At 33.7% G+C, this 27,775-nt stretch overlaps 5 protein-coding genes across 10 annotated transcripts in view; 2 read left to right on the forward strand and 3 right to left on the reverse strand.

Moving 5' to 3' along the window:
- Nucleotides 1–325: 325 nt before the first annotated feature.
- Nucleotides 326–4,865, reverse strand: LOC123714244 (bifunctional peptidase and (3S)-lysyl hydroxylase Jmjd7). 2 transcript variants are annotated; one of them, XM_045668443.1, is made up of 7 exons: nt 4,720–4,865; nt 3,927–4,077; nt 3,242–3,397; nt 2,298–2,464; nt 1,988–2,170; nt 1,430–1,580; nt 326–982 (listed from the first exon to the last, which is right to left on the reverse strand). In XM_045668443.1, coding segments are annotated over exons 1-7 (861 nt in total). In that variant the 5' UTR covers nt 4,772–4,865; the 3' UTR covers nt 326–981. The 2 variants fall into 2 exon arrangements, with proteins under 2 accessions (XP_045524399.1, XP_045524398.1); XM_045668442.1 differs by having other exon boundaries at nt 326–1,580.
- Nucleotides 4,866–5,122: 257 nt separating this feature from the next.
- Nucleotides 5,123–7,421, reverse strand: LOC123714242 (protein phosphatase 1 regulatory subunit 42-like). The gene is made up of 6 exons (XM_045668438.1): nt 7,203–7,421; nt 6,830–7,135; nt 6,476–6,592; nt 6,181–6,298; nt 5,630–5,839; nt 5,123–5,376 (listed from the first exon to the last, which is right to left on the reverse strand). Exons 1-6 carry the CDS (start codon nt 7,341–7,343, stop codon nt 5,207–5,209), a joined length of 1,062 nt encoding a protein of 353 aa, XP_045524394.1. The 5' UTR covers nt 7,344–7,421; the 3' UTR covers nt 5,123–5,206.
- Nucleotides 7,422–7,534: 113 nt separating this feature from the next.
- On the forward strand, nt 7,535–8,152 carry LOC123714245 (splicing factor 3B subunit 5). Its single transcript, XM_045668444.1, has one exon. It carries the CDS (start codon nt 7,670–7,672, stop codon nt 7,925–7,927), a length of 258 nt encoding a protein of 85 aa, XP_045524400.1. The 5' UTR covers nt 7,535–7,669; the 3' UTR covers nt 7,928–8,152.
- A 96-nt stretch (nt 8,153–8,248) lies between these two features.
- Nucleotides 8,249–9,504, reverse strand: LOC123714243 (exosome complex component MTR3-like). Of its 2 annotated transcripts, none has more exons than XM_045668440.1 (4): nt 9,262–9,504; nt 9,061–9,181; nt 8,811–8,970; nt 8,249–8,739 (listed from the first exon to the last, which is right to left on the reverse strand). In XM_045668440.1, the coding sequence occupies exons 1-4, from the start codon at nt 9,422–9,424 to the stop codon at nt 8,257–8,259; spliced, it is 927 nt and encodes a 308-aa protein (XP_045524396.1). In that variant the 5' UTR covers nt 9,425–9,504; the 3' UTR covers nt 8,249–8,256. The 2 variants fall into 2 exon arrangements, with proteins under 2 accessions (XP_045524396.1, XP_045524395.1); XM_045668439.1 differs by having other exon boundaries at nt 9,253–9,504.
- A 1,157-nt stretch (nt 9,505–10,661) lies between these two features.
- The window catches only part of LOC123714086 (transmembrane protein 165), a 30,333-nt gene continuing 13,219 nt past the window's right edge, over nt 10,662–27,775 (forward strand). For 2 of the 4 annotated variants that reach the window (XM_045668188.1, XM_045668189.1), the window contains exon 1: nt 24,276–24,678. In XM_045668188.1, coding sequence (XP_045524144.1) covers nt 24,466–24,678 — 213 coding nt within the window. In that variant the 5' untranslated portion in view covers nt 24,276–24,465. Of the gene's footprint in view, nt 10,812–10,890; nt 10,994–11,264; nt 11,384–24,275; nt 24,679–27,775 lie in introns of those variants that run through there. The other 2 variants (XM_045668190.1, XM_045668191.1) reach the window with 2 other exon arrangements.

Consider the following 27,775-nt stretch of genomic DNA (forward strand, 5'->3'; position numbering starts at 1 on the left):
TATAATAATACACACTTAAATTAATAATCTAATCAATATAGAGATTTTACTTTACAACGAATATATATGTAATAGATTTTAAATTCGTAACATCATTTACGTTACATTAGTAAATTTAAAAATACTCTACAGGTTTTGAAAAATTCAGAAAAAAATTACTAAATAAATATATATATATGTCGCAGATTCAACGCGATTAATAATTGCAAAATTGGTGTTACTACCGTCGTCCGACATTATAACTTAATATTTAAACACTGTCAGTGCGCACGTCCGGCGCAGGCGACGTTCGAAACTCAAGTGACTAAAGATTTCACTTACTGCCACGAAACAGTCGCGCCACTGACATTTGGTAGATCACACAGACTAGGCATTGTCAATTGTCAACGTTGACAGTCTTTCTTTACATACCACACCGCATTCTACGACTAACTTCAGAGTGTTTAAAATATTCATTCTCCGACATATATGTATGTGTCGGGGGCTCCTACGAGCCTTTTTTATCGGGAAGGGGAATAATTGATGCTATTACGCACCAGCGGGTTGGGATGATGTTTAGCCTTGTCGAAATGGCGGTCTGCAGTTTGTCCACAATGACACCTCTGTCTTTATGAGAGGTATAGGCTAGCTCCACATTGGGAGCCCTAGGGATGTAGCTGGTAAACAGCGTGAAAAGAAGGGGCGAGAGAGCCGAGCCTTGAGGGACTCCGGCCCTGATGGGTCGAGGGGACGATAACGTTCCTTCAAGTGCACTTGGAGGTGGTAAAGCTTGTAAATCAAGCCGTTATGCCAGACCTTGTCGAAAGCTTTCGCTATGTCGAAGAAGAACGCACCCGTGGCTCTCGGTTTCAGGGAGCTATTCATCCCGGAAAGGAGGATTGTGCTTCGTGATTGGGACATGCTTTTTCATCCCAGTGCTGAATATACTTGTAGTATATTCTTTAGTGCAGAATTTTATTTTCCGAGAAATGTCCACATATTTCTGAATGACAAATGAAACAAAATTTTGCACACCTTGTCAGTTTCATATTATTATAAATAGTATCCAGTTCCAACTATATCACATACATACTGATAAATTGAATTGCTAAATATTGTTTCGTTCGCCCACATATTTCTCGGAAACTAAAGCGGATAACTAACTTTTCTTAAAGTCGGTTAAATTATTTTTTTTCAAATATGCCCATAAACGGCCTTATAGAAAACTATTCTAGCTTGTTGATAAAAAATAAACATTTGTCAAATCGGTTTTTCTATAAAATTTGTCACTTTTCAAAGGTTCATAGTTCAATTTTGAATGGAATTATTCATGATTTTTATAGACAAATGTATCAGTGTAAAGAAATTTTTATATATTTAAGTTTGACTCTCACACAACTTTTCAAGCATTTTGAAATAACAATATTTAATGTCAAACTCCATGTCATACCAATAATTGACAGCAACGCATCCGTGACTCTGCGAAACATGGTGGAACCATAGACTAGGCAGATACAGACAATCCCCTTTATTTATGCGAATTGTGTATCTATGCGCTTTTGAAAATTGAGGGTAGTTCAAAAAGTCCGGCTTGAGAGGATCTGAAACATCACAAAATCAAGATGGATTTTTTTATAGTTTAATTACTATTATAGTATATATGTACGCTGCCAGCAATTTTAAAAATACATGTAAATATTGCTGATACATCAATACTTGTAAATATTGCTGTAAAAAAGCTCCTTCACATAAAGCAACAATTTGCGGTCTAATTTTTCAAACTAATATATGGCATCAGAATTTTTATAGAATTTTCATTTCATTTTTAAAATATTGTACTCATATGAAATATATTTTAACATGGCTAATAGAAAAAAATATTCAATAACAACACGGCAAAAGGTTGTAGGGCTATGATGGCACCAGTCTTCATTATTTAGATAATTGGTAGTGTGTAGATAATTATGAAATGGACTTTTCTAATCTATAATCTAATGAATAAACTTACCTATACAAATCCAAGGTAGTTCAACACTATCTATCATTTCGATATCCCATCCGTCATTATATTTGAACATTGCCTGTTTATACTTCTTATATGGGACGTAAGGCAAGTCAGTGGGTGGAATTAATATGAAGTCTTTATACCCATCGATAACACAGTATATGTTTTCATAGGGGTCTTTGTGCACTAGAATAATTTTAATTATGATTAATCAAAGGTCAAAACATCAACTTTTTGACACTACAAGCCTAGTAAGGTTGAAATTCCTTAACTTTGCTAAAATATTGAGACAAACATATAAATCACTACTTACTTGAGGTTATAGCCCTTGAGTCACCCATCCAAAAATTTACAGCGTCAGGCTTCTTATTAAATGCTTTACTTGCAAAATCTATTTCATGTTCTACATCTGAGAATAATTCTTTGAAGTCTTCAGTTAAGTTAGAATTCTGTCTTTGAATGTAGGGTATGTAATTTTCTCTGAAACATTAATGGAAATTTTGTTTTAGTATCCACATTTTGGAAATTGTTTGAGACCAAATTTTTGTTGCTTTTATACATCTGTAAAAAAATTATGATTCACATCTTTGGTGACTTTAAATCAAATAATGGACAATGCCACTCATAAAATCAGTCAGTATTTACTGCAACATTGAGATATAAACTTTATTAACTTGAGATATAAAGCTTATTAAATTGAGATTTAAACTTTATCAGCTTGAGATATATACTTTATTAACTTGAGATATAAACTTTATTAGATTGAGATATAAAATTTATTAACATGAGATATAAAGCTTATTAAATTGAGATTTACACTTTATCAACTTTAGCAATAAACTTTATTAACTTGAGATATAAAGCTTATTAAATTGAGATTTAAACTTTATCAACTTGAGCGATAAAAATTTATTAACTTGAGATATAAACTTAATTAACTTGTACTATCTAACTAAACACATAAGCGGTGGATCTCTGAACTGAGGAAGCATACCCTACATTAACCCAACATATTAAAATGTGAGTGTGTGTTTAGAAATTAATTGATTTTAATAAGTCTGTGCCCAACAAGCTGCTAAGATAATGTTTAACAAATATTTTAAATGGCAGTCTGTGCTTGTCTTTTACATTGACATTTTTTTTTCTAATGGTATATTTCATTTCATTTCTAAGTAAATTCATAACTTACTTAATTGACTACCTAATCTTGAATTAAACACAAATTCCTTATTCATATTATTACCTTTTAATGTATACCTTTTATTTTCAAGCATATCTAAAAAGTGTGACATTGAAGTTTGTACTTCACACGGCATCACAAAGCATTCAATGCCAGTTTTATCTTTTGTTATACCATCTGCATATCCATTTGGTGTAATAGCTAGAGTTATTTCCTTGTTTGGTATAACTTGCCTAAAAATTATAATTGTAGTAGGTATTTAGTCTTATTTCATTAAATTTAGTATTTTTTTAAACATTTCAGGTATACACATTTTAACAACGCTTTCAAAGAGAAGTAGACAGAATTATATTAATTCTAAGAATATAAAATATATTTTTAAATTTACAATGTTAATTGAAATAAAACACTTGTTAATCAGATTGAAGGTATGTATTATTAGAAACTTATAATATTTACATTAATTAGATTATCATAAAACATAGCTTCAAGCTGGTAAAAAAGTGTTTTTTCTATGTGTAAAAGCTATGTTAACAAAAGACAATACTATACAATGTTTATTATAAAAACACATCCTAACATTATTTATAATGGTTTAAGTTTTTTTCAGTTTTTTATTCATCCAAACTATTTTATTTTATTATATAATAATATCTTTGAATAATTTAAGACAATCCTTATATAATAATATCTTTAAATAGTTTAAGACAATCCTTATATAATAAGCTATACATTTTGTAACATTAACATTTGATAACGTACCTAAAATACTGAGAGTTCCACTTCTGTGTAGCAGACCATTTTAAACATCCACCCTTAATAACTACAGGTATGTTTTTAGACACATAGTCTCTGTGAAATTGTAATGCATCTAAAGTGTACACTTCATCAATGTGACCATGCAAATATAATTCTGAAAATTTCAATAAATCATATTTACTTTGCATCCAGCTAAATTACTTAACATTATGCAATTATGTAAACTCTTAATAACAACACTCAAGGGACTGCATGTTTCGACGTTACAAAGAGTTGTTGTTAATTGGAAATAAGAAAAATCTCTATTTAAAAAAAAAGTTTATTTCTGACTAGTAATTACATAAAAAGCAATACTTATTTGAACGCTATAGCGTATAGTCTGTTATTTTCGTCTAAATTCTTTTGCTGCACCAGTTATTAAGTTGTATTTGTTTACTTATTTTACAGCTTGTAAACAAGAAAAAAATGATTTCATAGAAAGTTCGGCATGTTTGATGACGAAATTCGAATTTATTACGAACGACAAAATAACGTAATCAGTTCGGCAGTTTAACTAATTTCGGCAACTTATAAAGTACTTTTTATTATTTGTCGTTATTGAGGGTGGATGTATTGCTATGTAAAATGTATCATTGTATGGAAGACAAGCTAAACTAACCAAAGCCGAGTGATTTCCATTAGGGGGTTGGTGTTATATCGAGGGAAGTTACATGAGTAGAGTTCGTTTTTGTAAAGACTTACTTGAATAGAACTAGTTACGTATTCAAAAGCATAAGCATATTAAGTTATACCTTACCTGAAGTTTCTTCGTGAAAAATATTGAATGCTTCTTCAAGAATATAAGACATTCTTAACACTAAAATTTTATTTTGTCGAGTTCGTTTAATGCTTAACTCGCCTCAACATTATTTGAGGTTAGAACTTGTAAACAGATGAATTTAAATTTTATTAGCTTTTAAAACTAAATCTGTCAGCAACATCCGATCACATAGAGACAATTGCCAATCGGTGACAACTGACAATAGTTAATGTTATGACACCACGAAGAGCTAGAAAAATTTATTCACGGCATTGCAGCCCTAGCCACAAATAAAATCTCGATGTTTTTAAAACATAAATATTATATAGGGCCTCCTACGAAAGTGATAATAAAATGATATAAATAAATAAATTTTAGAAACTACAGCTGCTTTCTGCTTTTTTATATTTTTAATAAAGATACAATACAATGTAAAAAATTTTGATGTGACAAATAATTAAAATCGTTACAAATCTACATCCATTCAAATATATTTCATTGGCATAGGTTTTTTTAGTATGCCCTTTATTGGAGTACTCTGAGTGAAATTTCCCTCAGGTTCCATTGGTGGTATTGGAGCTTTTTCGATTTCTTCGGGGCGATTACGCCAGAACGCTCTCGGCATGAAGGTATAGCTGGCATCCACCGCGGTTACTAAAAATAGATATATATTTCTAGAAGTTCTATCGTTTCATAAAAAAAATGTAGCTATACAGTCAATGTTTAGCTATGATATGAGCATCATATTAGATTGTATAGATAACTACAACGAACATTTATCCAACCATTTACGCCACATAAATATTGACAGTTGTCATTATAAATATAACACGAAAGTAAGTAAGCAAGAATAGAAACACGTCAGCTGTGTGTCGTATACAATTTATGCATCTAAAAATATACGTACGTTTAGGTTTCTGATTAGAAAACTCAGATATAGAGAGTGCAGAGCGAACCCTGGGTCCTGGTAACATGTTCAGTGCCAAAAACTCATCAGCGCCATCTCGCGATAAACTAAGTTTATTTTTTTCATGCAATTGACGTAATCGAACAACTTTGTCGAAACTTTGCAGGAAAATTCTTGATGTGTTATGAATATGGACGTCATCTAATACTCCTGTTAAATTATAATTCCAATTTATGCATAATATCGTAAGTTATAATATATATGTTACGTTGAAATAAGATAAAGACAAAGTAAATTAATACTAAGTAAACCATCGAAAGATCTGTGATATTCTGTGAGATAAAAATCAATTTCAATCTATGATTTTAGTATGTATAAACTAAAAACCAATTGATTAATTTCAAATCAATTCAATCTAATGTTTATTTAAAACAAATGACTATGACGCATAAGCAATTATTACGAGTCTAAACCCGTAGAATGTAAATTAAAAATGTATTAGAATAGAACAAATTATACTTAATATTTGTATAAAACATAAAAACACTTACGTAGTGGTCCACATCTAGCTATAATAATTTCTTTATATCTATGTTTTTTAGTCATTGGGTTACCCGTGAAATTCACGTCCACTAAACTCACAAGGGTACACAAGTCGTCTGCCACTGACTGTAAAAAAAATGTAGAGAAATGAAACTTGTTTCAGGTATAACCTATAACCGTGTACTTCTACTGATTTGTATTAAACTATATCTGATATTTAAAATATTACTATATCTTGATGGTCACATTGATCATTAAAATAACGAATGGTAGATAAACATATTCTGTTAATAAATTATTCACCCGAACGTCTTCAAGAAGATTTTTCTTAGCTGTAAGAACTTCCAAGCGACGTAGTGGTCTAGCCCACGATACATCAGATATTTTGTTTTCCGACACATTGAGTATTCTAAGAGATGCCTGGAAAAATATTGATACTAAATCATGACGAAATACCGCTGTTCCCAACTAGATTTTCGCAATGTTCGCATTTAGAATAGGGATTTGCCGTACCTACTACATCGTGTTAGATTTTTAATTTGATATAAAAAAATAAGTAAAATACAGGGGAATTGACAATAGTACAGAGAGTGCACCATTCAATGACTATACGAGCTTTTGATTTGGATAGCTTATAAAAATAGTGACAAAACTTACTCCAATAGAAATCATTGATCTAGGATCGAAACATAACGAGTCACCGTTTTCCTTATTCTGTTTTTCGATATGAAGTTCTTCTAAATATTTTAATGCTTCCAAATTCTCTACGACACTTATTTGATTGTTTCCCAAGTATAATTTTTTTAACTTCACTAATTTTTCGAGGCCTTCAATCCTGGTTATTTTATTCCATTGTAAATGCAAATGTGTTAAATTGAACATAGTTTCAACATTTTTTATTTGTATAATATAATTGTTATGATAGTAGGCATAGATTATATGAGTTGGATTTTTCGGAAGAGGCTAAAAAATTAATTGTTAACGATGTGCAATATTTAAAGATTTCAATAATAAGTCAAAAATAACTTACAATTTCGGAAATATTCTTCTCGTGCAAAAATAAATGAGTTATTTTTTGTCCATGCAGTTGCTTTTTTGAATTTTTTTTTGCTTGTTTCCGCAGTGAAAGGTTATTTTCCTTTAAATCTAAATATTTGTCTTTACTATTCATAATTATGAAAATACGATTTTCTGGTTCAGCAATTAATTAAAAATTGCTTCAAAAACACGGCACTACTATCGTTACCATGGAGATAAATTACCTATAACCATAGACATACAACGCTCATTACTTTAAAATGGCATTAGGCTTGACATTACCCGTCAATTGTCAAATATCAAGAGATAATAAATAATGTCGACTGTCAAGCCTCAGATTGTCAGTTAGATATTCAAGTAAATAATGCTTAATAATTAACCGCTTTTAATGCTTAATTTACGTGTATTTAAAACGTTTGTTATTATTTTAACCAAACTCTGTATGAGATATTAATAAACATGGGAGAAAGGTACAACATTCATAGCCAGCTTGAACATCTTCAAAGCAAATATATAGGCACAGGACATGCCGACACCACGAAGTATGAATGGCTGACAAACCAACACCGAGACTCATGCTGCAGTTATATGGGACATCCAGATTTATTAAGCTACTTTGCTATTGTTGAAAATGAATCAAAAGCACGCGTGAAGTTTAATTTAATGGAGAAAATGTTACAACCCTGTGGACCACCACCTGAAAAACCAGAGGATTAAATGTTCCTTTCATTTATTTAGTGAATTTAAATTTGTGGCTTTTTTAAATTCAAACCTAAGTATTAAATTTTTCAAAATAATGTTTGTTTTTTTCATTATATATTTTAGTTTCAATTTGAAATTGGCTGAAATAACCGAGCAATTGTACATTAAATATGTATTCGAAAGGAGTATGGCAGTTCTCATGACATTTTACACTTGAAATTAGTCTTGATAATTAAGAAATGGTTTTTAATTTTATTGATATTACAATCTAATATTAAAACATTAATTTCACTTTCAAATGTTTGTTGTTTATAAATTAACAAGTAATAAAAAACATTCTGATTTCATCCTGCGTTTAATAACTTTCTCCATTCCTCAACTTTACTTTGAAGCACTTCTTCCCTGAACTTTGCTTCTTCTAATAAGACTTTATGCTCATTATGCTGCCTAACAACATTGCTCACCATAATTTTTTTTATTACTAGCATTAATTTATCACACTCCTTTTCTAATATATCCATAACTTTCAATACACATTCAGCATCAACTGAACCAATTTGTCGAAAGTCTGTAAATTGTTTTAAATGGTGCATAAAACACATTGTTACAAGGCCATGGTTTTTCTCTTTATCAGTATACATTAAAGCTAAATGCTCTTCTGCTTCTGTAGGGTCAATTATAATCTGATCATTGATTATAGCAACTGAACTGGCTGAAACAATATCATACATTGGCACCACTGCATCTGCTAATGCTAATCCTGCAGCATTTATTGCTGCAGATAAGCAACCACCATCATGTTCTAAGATGTAAACAAATATGTCCATCTGAAAGAATTAGATATACAAATATTTAGTTTGGACAAGACATAACCAGGGCTTTAGGTATGATGGTTTACCTGGAAATTAGGGAATTTATCTCTCCTGACTACAGTCTCTAAAGCTTTTTTTAGATCAGCTGATAAAGCTTTTTCATCTGAATCTGGAACTAGTTGTCTTCTTTTTCGAGGGCAAGAGAATGGCGCGAATTTCACCTCACAATAGATTTGGCCAAACCAACTGAAAATTTTGTTATGGTGGGTGGTATTTATTTAGTATAGTTAAATAGCTTAGCACTATTTCTTAGATAAAACGATAGTCAATTCCTACCTATATTCATTCTGATGACCTGTTATTTCTCTAGGGTCAAAAACGGAACAAATAACCTTTGTTTTGTTAAGTTCTACATATGCCGACCCTTTAGCCTGCGATACTATATTTGTTCTAGAGACTGAAAAATAACATAATGTTTAGTGTTTAATATAAAAATTTATAGAAACAAACTATTTGATAAACACGTACTAGACGTACACAAACTTCGTGCTTCATTCAATGCGCGCCCATCCTTCCTTTTACCGTTTTCATCAAGTAAGTCTTTATATAGTTCATCGTAGGTTCGCAGAAAATCTTCAGAAAAGCGTTTATATGAAACACTATCTTCTGGACCATTAAATCGGCGGTAATCAAAAGGCATTTGGAAGCTTTAAAATTTAATTTTGTATCAATTTTAGGTTATGAGTTTGAAAGTTTTTGTTGTGACTTGGTAAAAGTAAAGTTTTGATCACAGATTACTCAATTAAGTAGTTGTAGATAATAATATTTGTATTGAAAAGTACTTGCATAAGTTAATAACATATAATATTAAATAAGTCAAAAATTAAAAAAAAGAATCCTAAATTTGAGTTGTTTAAAGAAGTTTAATTTTTAAGTTAGAAGAAGCAAAGTTCAGGGAAGAAGTGCTTCAAAGTAAAGTTGAGGAATGGAGAAAGTTATTAAACGCAGGATGAAATCAGAATGTTTTTTATTACTTGTTAATTTATAAACAACAAACATTTGAAAGTGAAATTAATGTTTTAATATTAGATTGTAATATCAATAAAATTAAAAACCATTTCTTAACTATCAAGACTAATTTCAAGTGTAAAATGTCATGAGAACTGCCATACTCCTTTCGAATACATATTTAATGTACAATTGCTCGGTTATTTCAGCCAATTTCAAATTGAAACTAAAATATATAATGAAAAAAACAAACATTATTTTGAAAAATTTAATACTTAATAATATTATGACGTTTAAGTTTTCAAGAGCATAGTTAGGAAAGTCGATTTCAACACAATATGATACTACAATATAACAAAGCAGTGTAATGGTAGTACTATGTTTAAAAACGATAATAAATCAAAATAGATAGTGTAAAGTTATAAATATGAGTAAATTGTCTTATCGTAAAAACATTAAGGATTTTCCAAAATATATAAATATTTTCTAGAGTTCTTGTTTATTGCCCTTCTTTGAACACATCACATGGATTAGAGGCAACAACAGATTGTAAGTTCTCTTCTTCTAGGATAAATCTCGATTCTGAATCATAGTGTAAGTTTTCTAGACAAAAAAACATTCTGTAGTCATAGAGGATTAATTATGGGTTGAGGACGTGTTTACTATATAAGATGGCCTGTCCCATGTTAGTAAAGCCGTCACGACAGTGGGACAAAAAACTTTTCTTGAATTTATATGATAAAGGTCTCCTAATAAAAACTGAGCTATTGTCATTACTATACAAACTCTATATGTGATAATGAGTAACGCCTGTCCAAAAGTAATGTTTTCTCAAGCCCTGGTTATCAAAGCTCTGTCAGATCTAAGTGTCAAAAATTATTGTCAACGTCATTTGTCGCCACTAGATATCTTCCATCAATTTTTTTTAAATGAAACGAAACTCGAAACGTTTTGGAAATATTTTTATCATTGAAATATGAAATTGGCTATTTTTATGTTATATTCGGACTAATTACAGTCTGAAATGTACTGAGAGTGTTTATAGCAATTGTTGGTTTAAAAAAATAAATATTTTCAAGGTTAGTCTTGGTATTCGTAGTAATTAATGTTCCATTCACCGTGACAACAGCAATATTATATCTTAAAAAACAATGAAGGAAACTTATGATTGCCCCGCGATATAAATTTGATATTAAATTAGATATGATGTAGTAATCTGGACACTTATCCAGATTACTACACCCTGTTTACATATACTCTTGTAAGTAAATACTACCCATTTGATTTGTTCTATATTTCTGTGTGCAAGGAAGAGGATAATATGCCTGAATTGAGATCAAACAATCTATATTATAAATTAAAATTGTTGGATTTTATATATTGTCTAAAAATTATTTAGTACTCAGGTTCGTACATGAAATCGAAAAAAAATTATAAGTGTAGATGAAAGACAATTAAAATACTACTATATCTATATTTTAAATACTACAATAACGTTAGTAATAATTCTACTATAATTTTCTCAATTCCAGGACTAAACATGCTTAGACTGAGGAGTGTCTATTTAGCGGCTATAACATTTGCCACAATATGGGTGTTATCTGCTGGAGAGGATCAGGCACCTGCAGTGTCATCATTGCCCCCCACACATGTAAGTTATTTAATAAGGATAGTAAATATAGAAAAGTTATTTGGTTAGAACAGAAAAGAGCCCAAGCAGCTCAATATCATTCCCAGATCAGAATTTTAGAATGTATAATTTATGTTGGAAAATATATATCTGTTATATCATATGTACAAGTCTTTTGTACCAAAAAAAATTCTAACTAAAAATAAATTCTTAGCTACTCTTTATAGTTACTATTAATTTTTAAGTTTTATTTAAAGTATAATTGAACATTATAGCAATTGAAGCATTATTATTTGGTCACTGATATATTATAGCCATCTTTATCTTAGAAAAAAGAATTTAAGTGTCACACACACACACACTAAATGTAAGTTTTAAAATCCATCAAGCAAGAATATCTCCCTGTTAAACTTGCTTTAGATCAACCTTGAATAGGCGGCAACTGTAGGATGTGACAATTTTTTTTGGTTGCATGTATGACATTTGACTTTTTTTGGAAGGAAAGTCTAAATTAGCCTCCAAGAACCTTGATGCCCTCAGAATGATTAGACATATTTAGACAACATATATATTTAAATTTGTACTACTTGTAACTCTATAAAGCCCATTTCCCCAAGCCCCACACTTATGTTCTCAGCTCAAGGTAGGAGCTTAATACCAGCTCCTTCCACTTAAAGCACTTTCTGAGCAGGTTGATCCCTTGCCTTGCAGAAATGTAGGGTCTTGTAGGAAATGTAGATTAATAGCACCAGCTGAGTTTCATAATTGGATGAAGAGGCAGACTATGGAATTTCACCTCAATGTTTTTGTTCCACAACTGAGCTTTTTTAAGACATTATTGGCAACATCCCTATGAGGAGGTGCCCATCAAGATATTTCCAGACCAATATGACTTAGGGTCCTTCAAGAAAAGAGCGTACCAATTCTTACATGGCTAGGCCAGTGATCAATAGAGCCACCTGCCCAATGGTCCCCTGTTATTTCCGTTGATTACTACTAAGGAAAAACTGGAACAATTATGCTTTATCTAATCAAAACTAATTAACTTATGGAACAAAGATAACTAAATGACTGTGATTTGAAAAATCATGATTTGTTAACATTAGTTTAATTGATTTTACAGATAGATAATTGTTATCTTAAATTAAATTTATTTAAGGTGTGTTTATATGTCCTCCATTATTATTTTGATAAAAATCCAATTACTTAACATAAAGAGGAGCATAATCTGTAAAGTTTCCAAAAATAACATCTGCGTAAAATGTTTGTATATGTTTTGTCTTGCATAACCACAAAGTATTTCCATTCAGCTATGTATATTTTTATCTATTCATAGCGTTTTATAATTTGTTGAATAGTACAGCTACATACTATTTTTATAGACAACGGATATCTTGGAAAGTAATTCAACAACATTACTGTCACAGTAAAAGCTGTAAGCTCTAATAGTATCTCAAATCAGCTTGTTTAACCAGTACTAATTAGAGGTCATTCAAGTATTACGTGAGCAGATTTACTGCAATCCCCTCCCCCCCTCTTGACAGCAAAAGCAAGCAAGGCAGAGAAATTGTGTGGGTAACATGTGTAAAAAACATAGGGCTTATGTAATGTTATAGCGGCCTCTAACATCTAATAGATCTTTACAGACTTAAGTCGTGACCAAAGCTGTTTTATATGACCGACATATATCAAAGACTCTGAATGATTCTTAGATTTGTGAAAATGTTTTTTATATAGTCTAAGCTCTGTGTATACTGATGGACCTAAACGATCTGGTTCTTAGACACCCACGTGTCCACTCTGTATCACTGAGCAAGTCATATCCATTATTGAATAGGGGTTCGAATAAACGAACGTAATTGAATTTTACAATTCATCGCTTGGCCAACAATGCGAAATGTTTGTGTTACTTTCGGTAATAGTTAACATTACTGATCAAAGCCACATATTAGCAGATGCTATTACGTCGATCATATTTTTTTATAATAGCATGATGTTGAAGAAATAGTACTTGTAGTGATGTTTATCGATACAGATGTCACCGTCATCTTGCACGTCAAGACGGGCTGAAGAATTCGAAATGGAAACAATTCAAGAATTTTTTTTATACAATTTGATATGATATTTGGCTTCCGAAAGCCATACAACGATAATCGCGGTCAATATCATTTTTATACTACGATCTGTCTTTAATCTCAAAATAAGCTTCAGTTTCGGTGATAACCTCTTAATTAGCGCAAAATGTCTGTCCTGCGAGCATGCTTTTGAGGTCTAAGAATAAGATAAAGTAGCTGGGGCTAAAATCTTTATAAAAATTCTGAATCATTAACTTTTGGTCGATTGTGAGCTCGGGCGGCACCCACTTTGCGTATCCAAACATTCATCTAGGATATGTCTAACACGCTCTTTTGATCTCTAGAGTCTCGGCTATCTTAATCAACTTTATTAGTCCGCAAAATTATTTTGTCGACTTTTTTGATGTTTTCGTGTGTAACAGCCTCTTTGGTGTGTGTAATTTTCCTGGTGCAGAGGCCGCATAATGTTTATCAAGTCAAGCTTTATTAACACAAAAAAGTTTATTTATTAACACTTTATTATATTTAAAATAAAATGGCATTATCGCCATGCCAATAAGCGATTTCTTCCAGTTAAAGTTAGTAAGGCAAAAATCTAAAGAAGAAATTTGATGGGTCATGTGCAATAAGTACATAACCAAATCTAATTTCAAAAAGAAACCTTAATCTAAAATAATACAGAAAAGTCATACTAAAAAGCTAATCTCACGGATTCATGAATGACGATGCAATACAAAAGAATAAGAAAATACAAGAATTACAACAGTCACGATTGAGCAGGTCTTGATATGGTTAATAAATGTTTTTGATAAGTTTTAAAAGATGTTAGGGTAGATAAAGTTGAGTCGGGCAGCCACATTCCACAATTTAATGAATCCTAGATAAATTGCTTAAGAAGGATGAGCTGTGAGATGGAATTTCCAAAAAGCATCTATTAGGAGCGTAAAATATAGTTATACTTGCTGCCCCCGCGAACTTCGTTTCTCCTTAATGTGGTTTTAGTTAGCCTTCATACAGTGACACGAAAGAATAATTTCACTGTATTATTGTCACTATAATTTGAATTTGATTTACACTTCGGTCTAAGTAACACGTGGTTGGCTATGCTAACACCAAAAATTAAAAAGTAGAAATAATCGAATTTCAGGGTATAATTGTAGCTTATATGACACGTTTGTCGGTTTAACATAGCAGTGCCATCTATTGATTACTTACTTAATCCAGTCGAAAAGTATCGACATCTGTTAGAAGCTTTTGGAGTTAACAGATAATTGTGACTGTCAATTAATTATAGACAAATAATTTGCAATAAAACAAAATTCCGACTATAATTAAAGATCTAAGCTATCCTATCTCTTAAGTTGGACCAGACTGCTCACGGTGTGCCAATTTAATTTAAAATCGGTTAAGTTGTTTAGGAGTCCATCGCGGACAAACATCGTGACAGGAGATTTATATATATTAAAGATTATATATATAGAACCTGAGAAATTGAAATAATCTTTTAATTGAGATGGTGTTTTGGGATTGAAAAGAATAGAGTATAGAAAGATATGAGGGACTTGGCTGAGTCGAATATGGCAACTCGAGCTTCCTTCGGAATTTAGACACATGGGCATATTTCATGAGACCGAATATAAAGCATAAGCAGAAATTCTGCAGGCGAATCGATCTCGTCAAGCAGCTCTACCAATTCATATCAGAGGTGCATGAGTTCGCATAATCGAGAAAAGGAAGCAGAAGCAATTGCACCAACACACACACCACACCAACATTAGTGCAGATAGGAAGGAAATTAGAACGACTTCTCAAAGAAGTGGCGTTTTGTTTGCTTCTGATTTACTTTACTTGGCGACTCCAGGACAACGTTGGTCGAAGAAAACACCAAGGTTTTGAGCAGTCTTATTGCGAGCCAAGGCCACGCCGTCGAGGCGAATGCCAGGTAGCTGAGTCCATTAGACCCTTGAAAGGGCTTCCGATATGATGACTTGACTCTAAGCAGGATTTAGTTTAAGTCTTTACTTCAATTGGCTGTATAATGAAGATTTATTCATCGCCTGAATCGCTAGAGGAAGTTCATCCAGTGTAGGCTGAACGTAAACTTGAAGGTCATCAGCGTAAAGGTGATAATTGGCGTATAGACGCGCCGTCAGGGAGTTGATGAAGATAGCAAATAGAAGAGGCGAAAGTACGCCTGTGGAACACCAGTACTTACATTACTTCACTGGGAGTTGGTATCGTTGAAATTAACCTTAAAGATTGCTATCAAACCAGTCGATAGCCGCTGGAGAGATGTTTATAGAGGGAATCAGCGGAAGCAGCATTTCAAAGTCCAGAAAGCGGAGCGGGAACAGTGAGATGCATACCATCCATCACATTTGATAACTTTTTTTTTAAACAAGCAAAAGTGCAGTGCAGGAAACTCAGAACGACAGTTGTCAAATTTATACACGTAAGTTTTGAAGAGAAGGAGAGAGAAGAACAAATACAGTTGCTTGTTAATAATATTTTATGTTTAATTTGTGAAAAGGTAGTGATTAGATTAGCGATTAAAGAGTATCTCAATGATTAATTTCGGCATTGAATCTACCTGAAATAAGATCGTATATTGATAAGTGATGCGCTAGAGCTAATTTATTTCGTTTTGAAATTATCGAAACAATAACTGTCTCGCTAGAAATTAAATATGTATAACGAGCCCATGATATGCTGTCAATATATGGAATTTCTGTCAACGTCTGTCTAAGGCCATATTCAGAGATGCAACAATTTTTTTTATCGATTTTAATCTATAAACTCACTACCTCCTAGTAATCTTCTTTTGTAATAGTTTAATTATAAAATTGTAAGTGTTATGTTTAATTTATTCAGGTTAAGTACGTTAAATCATTAATAAGTCAAATGGCTATGGTATAATAGCTGCACACAACATTCCTTACCAATGGGGAGATATCTGAGGACGTAATAAACAAATATATCAATGTTTTTTGACGTGTGTGTGTGTGTGTGTACGTGCTTTTTAATGTGCACAGAAAACTTTCCTACGATAACACTAATAATCTTAGATAACTGAGGGCTAGATAGAGATATACATTTTGTATTGTATCCATTTTGGAAATTATCCGGTAGTGCGCCTCCCAGTAGGCGTCACACCCCAGGGGAGTAAAGGTTATGGAACCAATTAAAGAATTGATGTTTCGGGATATTTCCGTACATGTATATGACGTAAATAAGAGCAAATTTTCGGGTTACCAGGAATTGTATAATGTATTCTACGATAGTCTCAAGTACTTTTCAAAGTTATGATAAAATAAAGGTGGGCCTATTACTCTCGTATGTCAAAACAATACATTGACGTATGAAAGTCAGACTTGCGCTCGTGCAGGCTTAATTGCGTTGATTAAAAGAGGTTTTCCTAGAAAGAAAGATTTTTTATTGATTAATTTCATATAGTAATTGCTCTAAATGGATACTCGCCTATAACGATTTGAAAGTCAATAAGAAAACGGATAAAAACTGTGGAAAACATAATGAAATCTACACATAAAATTTTCCTTATTTTTACATATCTATAAATACACCGTGAAAGGACATTTACAGAAATAAAATGTTTTTCCCCGAGAGGAAAACCAGACAATGTATATATTGTTGTGGTTAATTCTAAGACAATAGATGTTAAATACGTGACTGAGACAATATAGAAGTGATAGTCACTACTAGTGTTGTGTAAGCAGTGTTCAGCTTGCGTCTCGCATCCTTGAGGTTGTAGCTTCGATTCCCGATGCAGTTTCTGTCTATACGCATTTGACATTCGCTCAAACGGTGAAGGGAAACATCGTCAGGCTTCCCTTAGACCCAATAAGACGATGACATGTTTCAGGCACAGTAGGTTGATCACCTAGTTGAGTATTAGATTGTCTGGTGTCCAAGATGAGACAAGGAGACTGGTTTTTCAAACGGTACTTCGATCAGTTTAAACGGTGAACGGAACATAATGTAATATTTATGTGCAAATTTGTATGATACGTCTATTTTTATTATTTACGCTATGATAATATGTTGTGCAAACAAAATTTAGCGCCTTGATAATAATTAAAGCAAACACGAACACGCCGTGGTGAATTATTTCGGCAAAGTCTATACACATTCTATTATATTTACGTCCTGAGTCTATATGGACTGTCAATGTTAACTAATGTCTGTCAAGAGTTGCTGAAACACACATTAAAACTACCACCAGCAATATCATCACCTTCTTTTTTGCACGTAGGCCGCCCCCATCTTCCTCCAGTACTCCCTGAACTGGCCTCCAATTCGTGCCATCATTGACGATGTCGTCAGTCCACCTAGTCCGTGGAGGCTGCGCGGTATTTTGTGGTAAGAGCGGGTCCATGAATCTGGTCCATACGTGCTATCTGGCCTGCCTGCCCACCTTGATGCCGATAGGCTTACAACGTCGCTCATACCGTTTCACCATGGCGTCATTATGTTCGCGATCCTGCGATACCCTCAGCCTTTTCGTTGTGGGCTGTGTGAGCATTATGGTTTCACTGATTGAAGACCTTTCTTGTGCGTGCTATAGAGATGGCTTCCCTCATTATCTCTCCTATTCGAGTACTATAATAAGGATCACATCATGTTTATGTTATGCTATTGAATATAAGTTCAAGACCTGATGGACGAAAGACGGAGTGAAGGCCTCCACCAATTTCGTATCTTCTTATCCTGGCTACTATTCGCCAATCTTTCTCCGCAATCTCTTTTATTTCATATTCCGGTTCTGGTGGGGTTCCTCTCTTTTATCTTGCCACTGGACCATTCCAAGTATGTGTCTTTTTGACTCATCTGTCAAAAAATATGACCTGCACCGACAGTAACTTTTGTAAGGCTTTGTATTACGCTGTTTTTTTTACTTTTCCACCGAACAACTTTTGGCATCCACATGATGGACATGCATGTCAGTATGCATGTGTACATGACTTTTTAAACTCAACTTAAGATACAAGCAGCGATGTTGTTAGTCAATTTATACTTGATTATTTTGTTCATGTCAGAGCAGTGTTGGCCTAGTGGCTTCAGCGTGCGATTCTCATCCCGTCGTAGATCCCCGGCTGTGCACCAATGGACTTTCTATGTGCGCATTTAACATTCGCTTGAACGTTGAAGGATCGTGAGGATACCGACTTGCCTTTCACCCAAAAAATCGACGGCTGATAGTAGATTGACACGATTGAAGTGATTATGAAACAGATACAGAAATCTGAAAATGAGACCTAAAAATATTGTAGCGCCACTGGTCTAATAGACTCTAATAGACTTCATTATTCTAGCACCGTTTTAGAACATGTTACATGTCTTTGATTGTGATAGAAGTGAATGTAGAGGTTCTGTTGACCAATCATAATCAGCACGCGCAATATTTTCCATATTTTCACCCTCACACCCCGATGAAATATCCTTCAAACCCAGTTATAAGCTACGGAAATTAGAAAATTTGGCCCTGGTGGGATACCAATTGAACTCTTAGCATTAATAAGAAAGAAGTGTCTCCGTGACCTAGCAATTGATATGAAAAAATCGTTACATAATTGTGTATAAGGCTGGACTATAAATACGATACGGAAAGCAAAAATAAATGATATAAAAACGGAAATAATTGAGGCACGTATTAGCTACGCCAAACTACATAGCTATTAAAAGAATTAGAATTAGGTCAAGGACTCAAACTTCCACGTGTGTAACGCCTAACATACTATCAAAATTGTTTTAACTTAACTGTAAGGTCGCTATGCAAACGCTATGGATATATGTTTTAAATTTATAATAATAAATATGGAAAAATTGAAGTACAAGAAGTGCATGTATGTACACAAATAACTATATTTAAAGTAAAGAAAGTCCACACAAAATTTAAGCACAAAATAACCGGTTTGTTATGTAAGTTTCGTCAGAAATGTAAAAATAACAATAATATTAGTATTTTTGATGTGAAACTTCTTTATCGGCGTTGGAAAAAGTTTGCCGTCACATTTTCCAGTTACGCGTCACATTTTTCCGTTACGCGCCATCTTTTTCTTGTCCCTACCACAGTTGATTCGAACGAAGCCATTAATATTAAAAATGTATAATAACGATAACAATGATTGTAATAATTCTATTACAATTAATGAAAATCTGTAATTTGTATTCATGTCTATGATAATAAAAGCCTTTTGTTAATTTTTATCTAATTTAACTTTACTTAACCAATGTCTGTAATGTTGCAATTAGTAGATCATTTTTTGGCAAAATAAGGTCATAAAGAAGTTTAACTTCTTACGTGTGTACACTACTCGGAAGATCTATGCCTAAGAGAAATTTTTCTTTCCATAATGTACAGAGCACAGTTCTGTTTTTCGTATGATTGTAACCAATAGCCTCACAACCAACAGGTCTGGGCCTCAGATATATGTATATATTCCGTGATCATTTCTAATAGGCATTTTTGGGTCTAAGGCATGACAGTGTCGTCACGTTTTCCGTCACCCTCGGTGCCAGATCTTAAAACCCCCTTAAAACCACTAGGCCAACACTGCAAACTCAAACTCAAAATATCTTTATTCATATAGGTATACAAGTACACTTATGAACGTCAAAAAGAAGTTAAATTAATTCTAACTTTACATTTGCTACCAGTTAGCATGTCAAGGGCATAGAGCGGGAAGAAGAACTGGCAAGAAACTTTCCGCCACTCTTTTCTTTACCAGTTCGCAAGTCAAGGGCGTAGAGCGGGAAGAAGAACTGGCAAGAAACTTTCCGCCACTCTTTTCTTTACCAGTTCGCAAGTCAAGGGCGTAGAGCGGGAAGAACTGGCAAGAAACTTTCCGCCACTCTTTTCTTTACCAGTTCGCATGTCAAGGGCGTAGAGCGGGAAGAAGAACTGGCAAGAAACTTTCCGCCACTCTTTTCTTTACCAGTTCGCAAGTCGAGGGCGTAGAGCGGGAAGAAGAACTGGCAAGAAACTTTCCGCCACTCTTTTCTTTACCAGTTCGCAAGTCAAGGGCGTAGAGCGGGAAGAAGAACTGGCAAGAAACTTTCCGCCACTCTTTTCTTTACCAGTTCGCAAGTCGAGGGCGTAGAGCGGGAAGAAGAACTGGCAAGAAACTTTCCGCCACTCTTTTCTTTACCAGTTCGCAAGTCAAGGGCGTAGAGCGGGAGGAAGAAATGGCAAGAAACTTTCCGCCACTCTTTTCTTTACCAGTTCGCAAGTCGAGGGCGTAGAGCGGGAAGAAGAACTGGCAAGAAACTTTCCGCCACTCTTTTCTTTACCAGTTCCCAAGTCAAGGGCGTAGAGCGGGAAGAACTGGCAAGAAACTTTCCGCCACTCTTTTCTTTACCAGTTCGCAAGTCAAGGGAGTAGAGCGGGCAAGAAGATCTGGCAAAAAACTTTCCACAACTCTTTTCTTTACCAGTTCGCAAGTCAAGGGAGTAGAGCGGGCAAGAAGAACTGGCAAAAAACTTTCCGCCACTCTTTTCTTTACCAGTTCGCAAGTCAAGGGCGTAGAACGGGCATGAAACTTTCCAGAACTCTTTTCTTTACCAGTTCGCAAGTCAAGGGCGTAGAACGGGAAGAAGAACTGGCAAGAAACTCACTGCCACTCTTTTTAATCGCCAAGTTTTGAGTCATACATATTATTTGAACTGGACCAAATCAATACCAAGGATTAGGTTCATTTAAATATTCGTTAAATTTATGAGGAGCTTTATTGATTAATGAACGTTTACCGAGGGCTTTGAATATATTTAGTTTTAATTATCTATTTTTACTATTAAAATCTTTGTGTCAGGATTATGAATAAATATCGCTTCAAATATTATTATTAATATAGTATTACCCCATGCCCCATGGGGCTCAATCTTTTTCGTAATATTTATATAAAAATAATAGTAATAAAGCCACTACTAATAAAAAATATCGTTAGACTTGTTTACAACTATGGTATACCCCCTTTTGGTTAAATGCCTCCTCTCGGACTTTCCATTCGGATCTTCCTCTATTTCTCCCCAGACACTTTTATGATATAATCAATATTCTGTTACTAAAGTAAAGTATTCCATATTTATTTTAATTTTAATGATAAGGTTAAAAAGTCAATATTAATTTAATTCAACGATGACACCGTTTGCCGCATACTGATAAGAATGAGAAAATAATTTATTTCTAATTATATATAACATCTGTTGTCAGGTGAGACTTTTGATGAAATTAGTATTAAACACGTAGCCTTGTCGTCTGAAGGGCTACACCACAGAGCAAATTTTAAATTCCTTATTAGAGTTTAAAAAAAACAAAACTAACATTACAACAGAAAATAACAAAACGTTTTTATAACGTATACACTACGAGCCTACTGGCTATATGACTGACATCAGGTGAGCCTCCTGCCCGTTTGCCTTCTGTTACTCAAAGGCAAGCACATCTCAGGTTGGCTAAAAGTACCTGTGCCTGAAAAAATAAATTTTGTTTCTATGTAAATTAATACCGGGACTTTGTTATTTCGCTGTTGAAGACTCAACACAGTGAGCTGCATGAGGTTCATATGTAAGAACCTTGTGTAAACACGAAAAACCTCCCCTATAATTTTTCGAGAAAGTATTGGTGTGTGAGCAGTGATGGCCTAGTGGCTTCAGCATGAGACTCTTAACCCTGAGGTCGTAGGTTCGAACCCCGGCTGCGCACCAATGGACTTTCTTTGTGCTTAACATTCGCTCGAACGGTGAAAATATCGTGATTAAACCGGGTTGGCCCTAAGGCCTGGGTCTAAACCCAAAAAGTCGACTCCGTGTATCAGACACAGGAAGCTGATTACTATCATACAGATATCTGAGGTCCTAACCTAAAAAGGTTGTAGAGCCAATGTTCTTTTTTTATTAGTGTATAAAACTATAGAGTCGTAAATTATGTAGAACTGATGTTTTAGTCGATTTTTGTATTGGAAGAAAGCGAACCACCAAACATTTGAATCCCAGTTGATATCGTGGTTAAAGCCGCATCTGCGTCTAGATTATAGGTACCAGTTGATTTCGTAACCCCTTTCACCTGTCTCGTACTCAGTTTCGCAGAATCTTTTCCAAGATTTTCCAAAGTTATCCTTTATATTCCTCGCTTTTCAAATTCTCTTAGTAACAGTTAATATGCATGCTGGGCAAACAGCCTAAAGTGACCATTTATTCTTTGACCCAAAACGGGACATTGGTTTTTGAGGTCAAATAATAAGTATTAAAAAAACACTTAGATAATAATTAGAAAAAGTTAAAGGCTTAAAAGTTACAAATCACAAAATGAACACAAAATGTTAAGTTAGTTGAACGTAAGAACAAATTTGTTTTAAAATAATGACGATTGCAAATAAGAATGAAACTTTTTGCACGTTTTTTTTTTACACTGCTGCTCAATATTTCTCAAAACGGGACATTTTTATTGTTATTTTCGTGTGCATCCAAAGCCTTAGAAACCTTAATTACATAAATAAAACCCCGAAGGCTTAATTTAAATTAAAACAATACATTTTTCATTCCAAACCGGTGTAAGCCGCATTAGCGATATGATTCTGGATGCGTCACGAGATATACAGTATTAAAGTACAATTGTGTGACAAAGCAAAATAGGCTTCGCTTTGATGTATATGTATATAATAATGTATATGTTTACTATACATTAATGCTTCAGGTATATGTGAAGTAATTTCTTGATATGCCTCGTCCTAGGTCTGTCGTAACAAGCTAGATGTAACGTTAAAATTCCTACTGCCGTCAAGTGTACTTGGTGACTATTAATAACATAGCCGGTTTGCACTGAGTCGATACGATATTTCGTCGTATCGTATCTATTCGACTATCTATTTGCGTGTTGTTCCCGCGAGAATGTAAGTGCGCGCTTCTATTTTAGTGTAAGTGCGCCTTCTACTGATAGAGGACAAATCTTTGTTTTTCGATTTATTTTTATTAATTACTTAAGATCACATGGAACATGGTGTAATGGTTGCAGCTCCTTACAAACAAATTATTGCCAGTTATTCTCTTCCGTTGTACGCTCTTAATTTGAGTACTGGCAGTAAATGTAAAATTAGAAGCATTTGAAATATATTTCTTTTATGACGTTGAAATGTGTACATTGGATTACCTATATGATTTTGAATATATTTAATTTGAAAACATCGAATATACGTTTATTTTTTTCGCCTACAGCTAACTTAAATTATATATAACAAAAAACAATTCTACTAAAGTAATTCGTAATACGTTAAGTGAGTATATAATTTTAATGGAATTGAATGCAGCCAAACGCAGTTTTTGTTGTACTACGATGGATATAATACGATAGGAATGGGAAATACGATTCCGTATCCTGATTAGGAAAACTAACTTCTGAACTTTATGGACATATTAATATTAACAGAACAAATATCTGTTGGTATAAAATAGTACACAACAACAAACAACAAAACAATGTATCTTTTTTTTAAATATATGAAGGTAATAATTAGTATCAGAGCACTAGTGTTTGTAATTCCAATTCAAGGTCGCATTTATTCAGCTTTTAAAAATTAAGATGTGTATCAAGATAATGTTATCATAATAATAGATAAATTTGACGTATGCTACTTACAATATCTGGTAATTAAAAAAAAACAATTTTATTATTTTTATTCTATACATGAATCGAATAAAGTTTTGGCTTTTTCTTCATTATATGACGCATAATTTTTGCGGCTTACGATATTACCACCCTGCATACGACAAATTGTGAACAGTCGTTCGGGTTTTCCTTCAAAACATCTAGTCTGCCCTCGTATCGTTCAGCGCTTGGTCGCGTGCAATAAAATGATAAACTCTGCTCGACTTATCTGATGTTATCAAGATATAATTATCATGAGATGTTTTTTTAGTGTCATTGGCGCGTTTGCGTATTCGATAGTCTGTGGTCAGTGAAATTGGCGCGTTCGCTTTCTAAATATTGGCGCGAAAATTCAAATTGATTTTGGAACGATGAATTACACGGATATTGTAACGGTGACTAGTGAGATGTTTTCGACAACTGTCCTTCCGGATTTGATGTCGACGGATTTTTTTGCGACTTCAGATTTTTCGTCGACTTCGGATTTTGCGTCTATGGGTATAGAGTCAACTACTGATTTTGTTCCTACTACGCTGCCTCCAGAGACCGGTATAAGGGAGTGGTTGTTGGATGTCGTCGTAAAGGTTTGCGTTTTAAGTTAATAAAACATCAATTTTACTTACATTCTGAGGCTACACCAACCTTTTAAATTGTGTTAGCTCATCAGTGATAACTCCTCAGGGTATACATAACGGGAAAACCGTATTTTGAAACAAAACATATCGTTTTTAAAGTTAAAGGTTTTAATTTGATATAATGGCGAAACAATACTGGCCATAAAAAAAATCAAAATTTCACCCAAAAATCCTATACAAAATAGCCATTCAATGTTCGATAGCTATCCTTTGTAGGATTATGATAAAAATGTATTAAAAAATACCAATTAGGTTAGGTTATATGACTACAAATTCATAAAATGTAAATGTTGTTAAACAATTAGGATGAGCGATGTTAGCCTAGTGGCTTCAGCGTGCGACTGTCATCCCTGAGGTCGTAGGTTCGATCCCCGGCTGTGCACAAATGGACTTTCGTTCTATGTTCGCATTTAAATCATTCATTCATTCGCTCAAACGGTGAAGGAAAACATCGTGAGGAAACCGATTTATTTGCCTTAGATCTAAAGAAGACTGATATCCGGCTTGCCTATTAAATTAACAAATGATAATCAAAATCCGATACGTTTTTGACACACGGGATTCGTACTTAGCGCCGTCAGCTTGAGATTTGTCATACACAAAGTCTCGTTCTAAAAAGTAGAAAATCATATTGCTATTGTATTATTTTATGACCCTCTAAAAGATTCCCAAGGTGTTTAATATAAACATTTATTGTTACTCATAATAAATACTTGATATTGTTACGGCGACAATTGTCCACTGTTTGCGGCTAAAGTATTACAACTAGTCTGGCCATAAGTTCTGTTATAAATGAAAATGCATTGTTTACGACTTTTAATTATTTCGAATTTGGAACGCGTATATTATTTTATGAACCTCTTTAGATTTTGCGTCATTTCACATATTTTTTCGTGTTAATTACCAAAATACAATATGGAATGGAGTGTTAAAGAAAATAGGATTGCAGTAATCGCCTTGCATAAAGTGCGTCGACGTCGATCATATTCCAGACACTGCAAAGGCTTGGTATCAGCCGTATGTTCGTCTGTTGAAGAGCAGAAAAGATAGAAGCCAGAATTCGTCAAAACCCCATTAGGAAGCAAATCTTATCGCAAGAAATGTAAACATATAATACAAGACCTGAAGCTCGTTGCTTATCGTCGATATACAGGACATGCCCCGAATCAATATTTACAATTAAATGTCTTATGTCATGATACGCAGGTGAAAAGCACCGGTCTTCTTTACCGTTGAATTTTTCACAATTGAATTACAACTAAAGAAGCTGATCAACTGGTCGGTAAGGCACAACGTGGTCATCAACCTGCGTCAATGATGGTATGTCTTATCGAGGGGTCACAAATATACATTTAAAAAGTAGTGAAAACTTTAGCCAGAGTGTATCATAGTCTTGGAGTATGTTTTCTTTTTTTTATGTAATAGCAGGCAAACGGGCAAGAGGCTCACCTGATGTGAAGCGATACCGCCGCCCATGGACACTCACATTGCCAGAAGGCCCGCAAGTGCGTTGCCGGCTTTTCAAGAATTGGTACGCTCTTTTCTTGAAGGACCCTAAGTCGAATTGGTTCGGAAATACTTCGGTGGGCAACTGGTTCCACATAATGTTGTGAAACTTTCCAGTACGATTCTGCACCTGGTCACAAGACACGAACTACCCAAGCCTGGCTTGAAACCAACGTTCCGGGCTTTATAAGAGTTGAAGACTGGCTCTCATCCAGCCCAGGTTTTTTGACTTCAAATTATGGTCAGTTTTAGAGGACATGGCCTGCTCTAAACGACACGGGCCATCGAGTCTCTTAAACAATCTTTGGAGCAAGCAGTGGCGAAATTTCACTTGGACACATAAATTAATTGATTCATGGCCATTGATAAATAGATTATAGGCTTGTATAAAACCAAGGAGGCCAGTTCGAATAGATTTTTATTTATTTAAAAAAAATGCATTTTTATTTATAAAGTAACTTACGGCTGGACTAGGTTTATATTTACGATACAAATCGCCTTAATATGATTTTACTTAGACTATCTTTTTATTTATTTAAATAATCTTGGTCACATCTCAAATCGCTCGCTGGGCTACTCGTAACTCGAAACAATATAGGGTCGTATATCGATGTACCACTGTATATAGATTTAAACTAAAAATTTAAATTTAAAACATTTTAGATTAGTTATTGTCTTTTGTTAAAATAGCTTTTACACATTAAGAAAAAAACTTTTTGAACGGATTAAAGCTATGTATTATTATATAAAAAAAAATTCCGACGTTTCGCGTGCTTTTCAGCGTGCCTGGTCACCGTGACCAAATAATAATACATAGCTTTAATCCGTTCAAAAAGATTTTTTCTTAACATTTTAGATTAATTTGAATTTTAATTTGACAATATTTAACGTTGATATCACGTGATTTCAAATCGAGTGGGTTGAGGAAAATAAAGTGTAACCTAGAGTTGCCAGTAATACTCTTGAATAATGCATGATGGCAACAAGGTCGTAAGTGCAACGCACTTGATTCTAGGTGGTATACTACAGTATTCAATTTCTTGCTGCTCTTAGTTTTTTTTTTGTACTCACAAATTCTGTAAATTTGGGGTTGGTACAGGAGTGAGAAGACCTAATTAAAGTATGGTTATACATACGTCCGTCAGAGTTTTAAATTTGGACAAAATGGTCTACCTATGGAATTAAGCAAAATACTCTTTTGGCTTTTCGAGGTCCGTAAAAAAATAAATAAATTCCGTGAAAAAAGAAGTCGATTGTCATATGTTGCGCGTGCGCATTATCTGCAATGTTTACGTGTGGGAGTACCCGTATGTAAATGTTCAAGGACGGTCAAGTCTTAAGTTTCAAGCTGAGGTTATTCCCCAGGTGTTTTATTTATTTTACAAAGATGCTGAAAATTTAAAAGTTAACGTTAAGGTGGGGTCGTTAGTTTACAACTTCGGTTTATGTTTGTATGAAAGCTAAGCTTGTACTTTTTCGTATTATTTGCATTGATGTTCTGTGATGATAAGTACTTTAGCTAAAACGGTGCAATATATAA

Source organism: Pieris brassicae, chromosome 9 (assembly GCF_905147105.1).
Source record: "Pieris brassicae chromosome 9, ilPieBrab1.1, whole genome shotgun sequence".
NCBI classification, from domain to species: domain Eukaryota; kingdom Metazoa; phylum Arthropoda; class Insecta; order Lepidoptera; family Pieridae; genus Pieris; species Pieris brassicae.

What these genes read in the sequence shown, in the direction of transcription:
- LOC123714242 (XM_045668438.1), bottom strand. Translation starts at nt 7,343, where the DNA reads ATGAATAGTAAAGACAAATATTTAGATTTAAAGGAAAATAACCTTTCA. An exon ending in GATCAATGATTTCTATTGGA is followed by an intron (nt 6,593 to 6,829) that starts GTAAGTTTTGTC and finishes ATATTTTTCCAG; the next exon opens with GCATCTCTTAGAATACTCAA. An exon ending in ATCTTCTTGAAGACGTTCGG is followed by an intron (nt 6,299 to 6,475) that starts GTGAATAATTTA and finishes TTTTTTTTACAG; the next exon opens with TCAGTGGCAGACGACTTGTG.
- LOC123714243 (XM_045668439.1), bottom strand. Translation starts at nt 9,424, where the DNA reads ATGCCTTTTGATTACCGCCGATTTAATGGTCCAGAAGATAGTGTTTCA. An exon ending in ACGAAGTTTGTGTACGTCTA is followed by an intron (nt 9,182 to 9,252) that starts GTACGTGTTTAT and finishes GTTATTTTTCAG; the next exon opens with TCTCTAGAACAAATATAGTA. An exon ending in GGTCATCAGAATGAATATAG is followed by an intron (nt 8,971 to 9,060) that starts GTAGGAATTGAC and finishes CAAAATTTTCAG; the next exon opens with TTGGTTTGGCCAAATCTATT.
- LOC123714244 (XM_045668442.1), bottom strand. Translation starts at nt 4,771, where the DNA reads ATGTCTTATATTCTTGAAGAAGCATTCAATATTTTTCACGAAGAAACT. An exon ending in TGGAACTCTCAGTATTTTAG is followed by an intron (nt 3,398 to 3,926) that starts GTACGTTATCAA and finishes TATAATTTTTAG; the next exon opens with GCAAGTTATACCAAACAAGG. An exon ending in ACTACCTTGGATTTGTATAG is followed by an intron (nt 1,581 to 1,987) that starts GTAAGTTTATTC and finishes GTGATGTTTCAG; the next exon opens with ATCCTCTCAAGCCGGACTTT.
- LOC123714245 (XM_045668444.1), top strand. Translation starts at nt 7,670, where the DNA reads ATGGGAGAAAGGTACAACATTCATAGCCAGCTTGAACATCTTCAAAGC.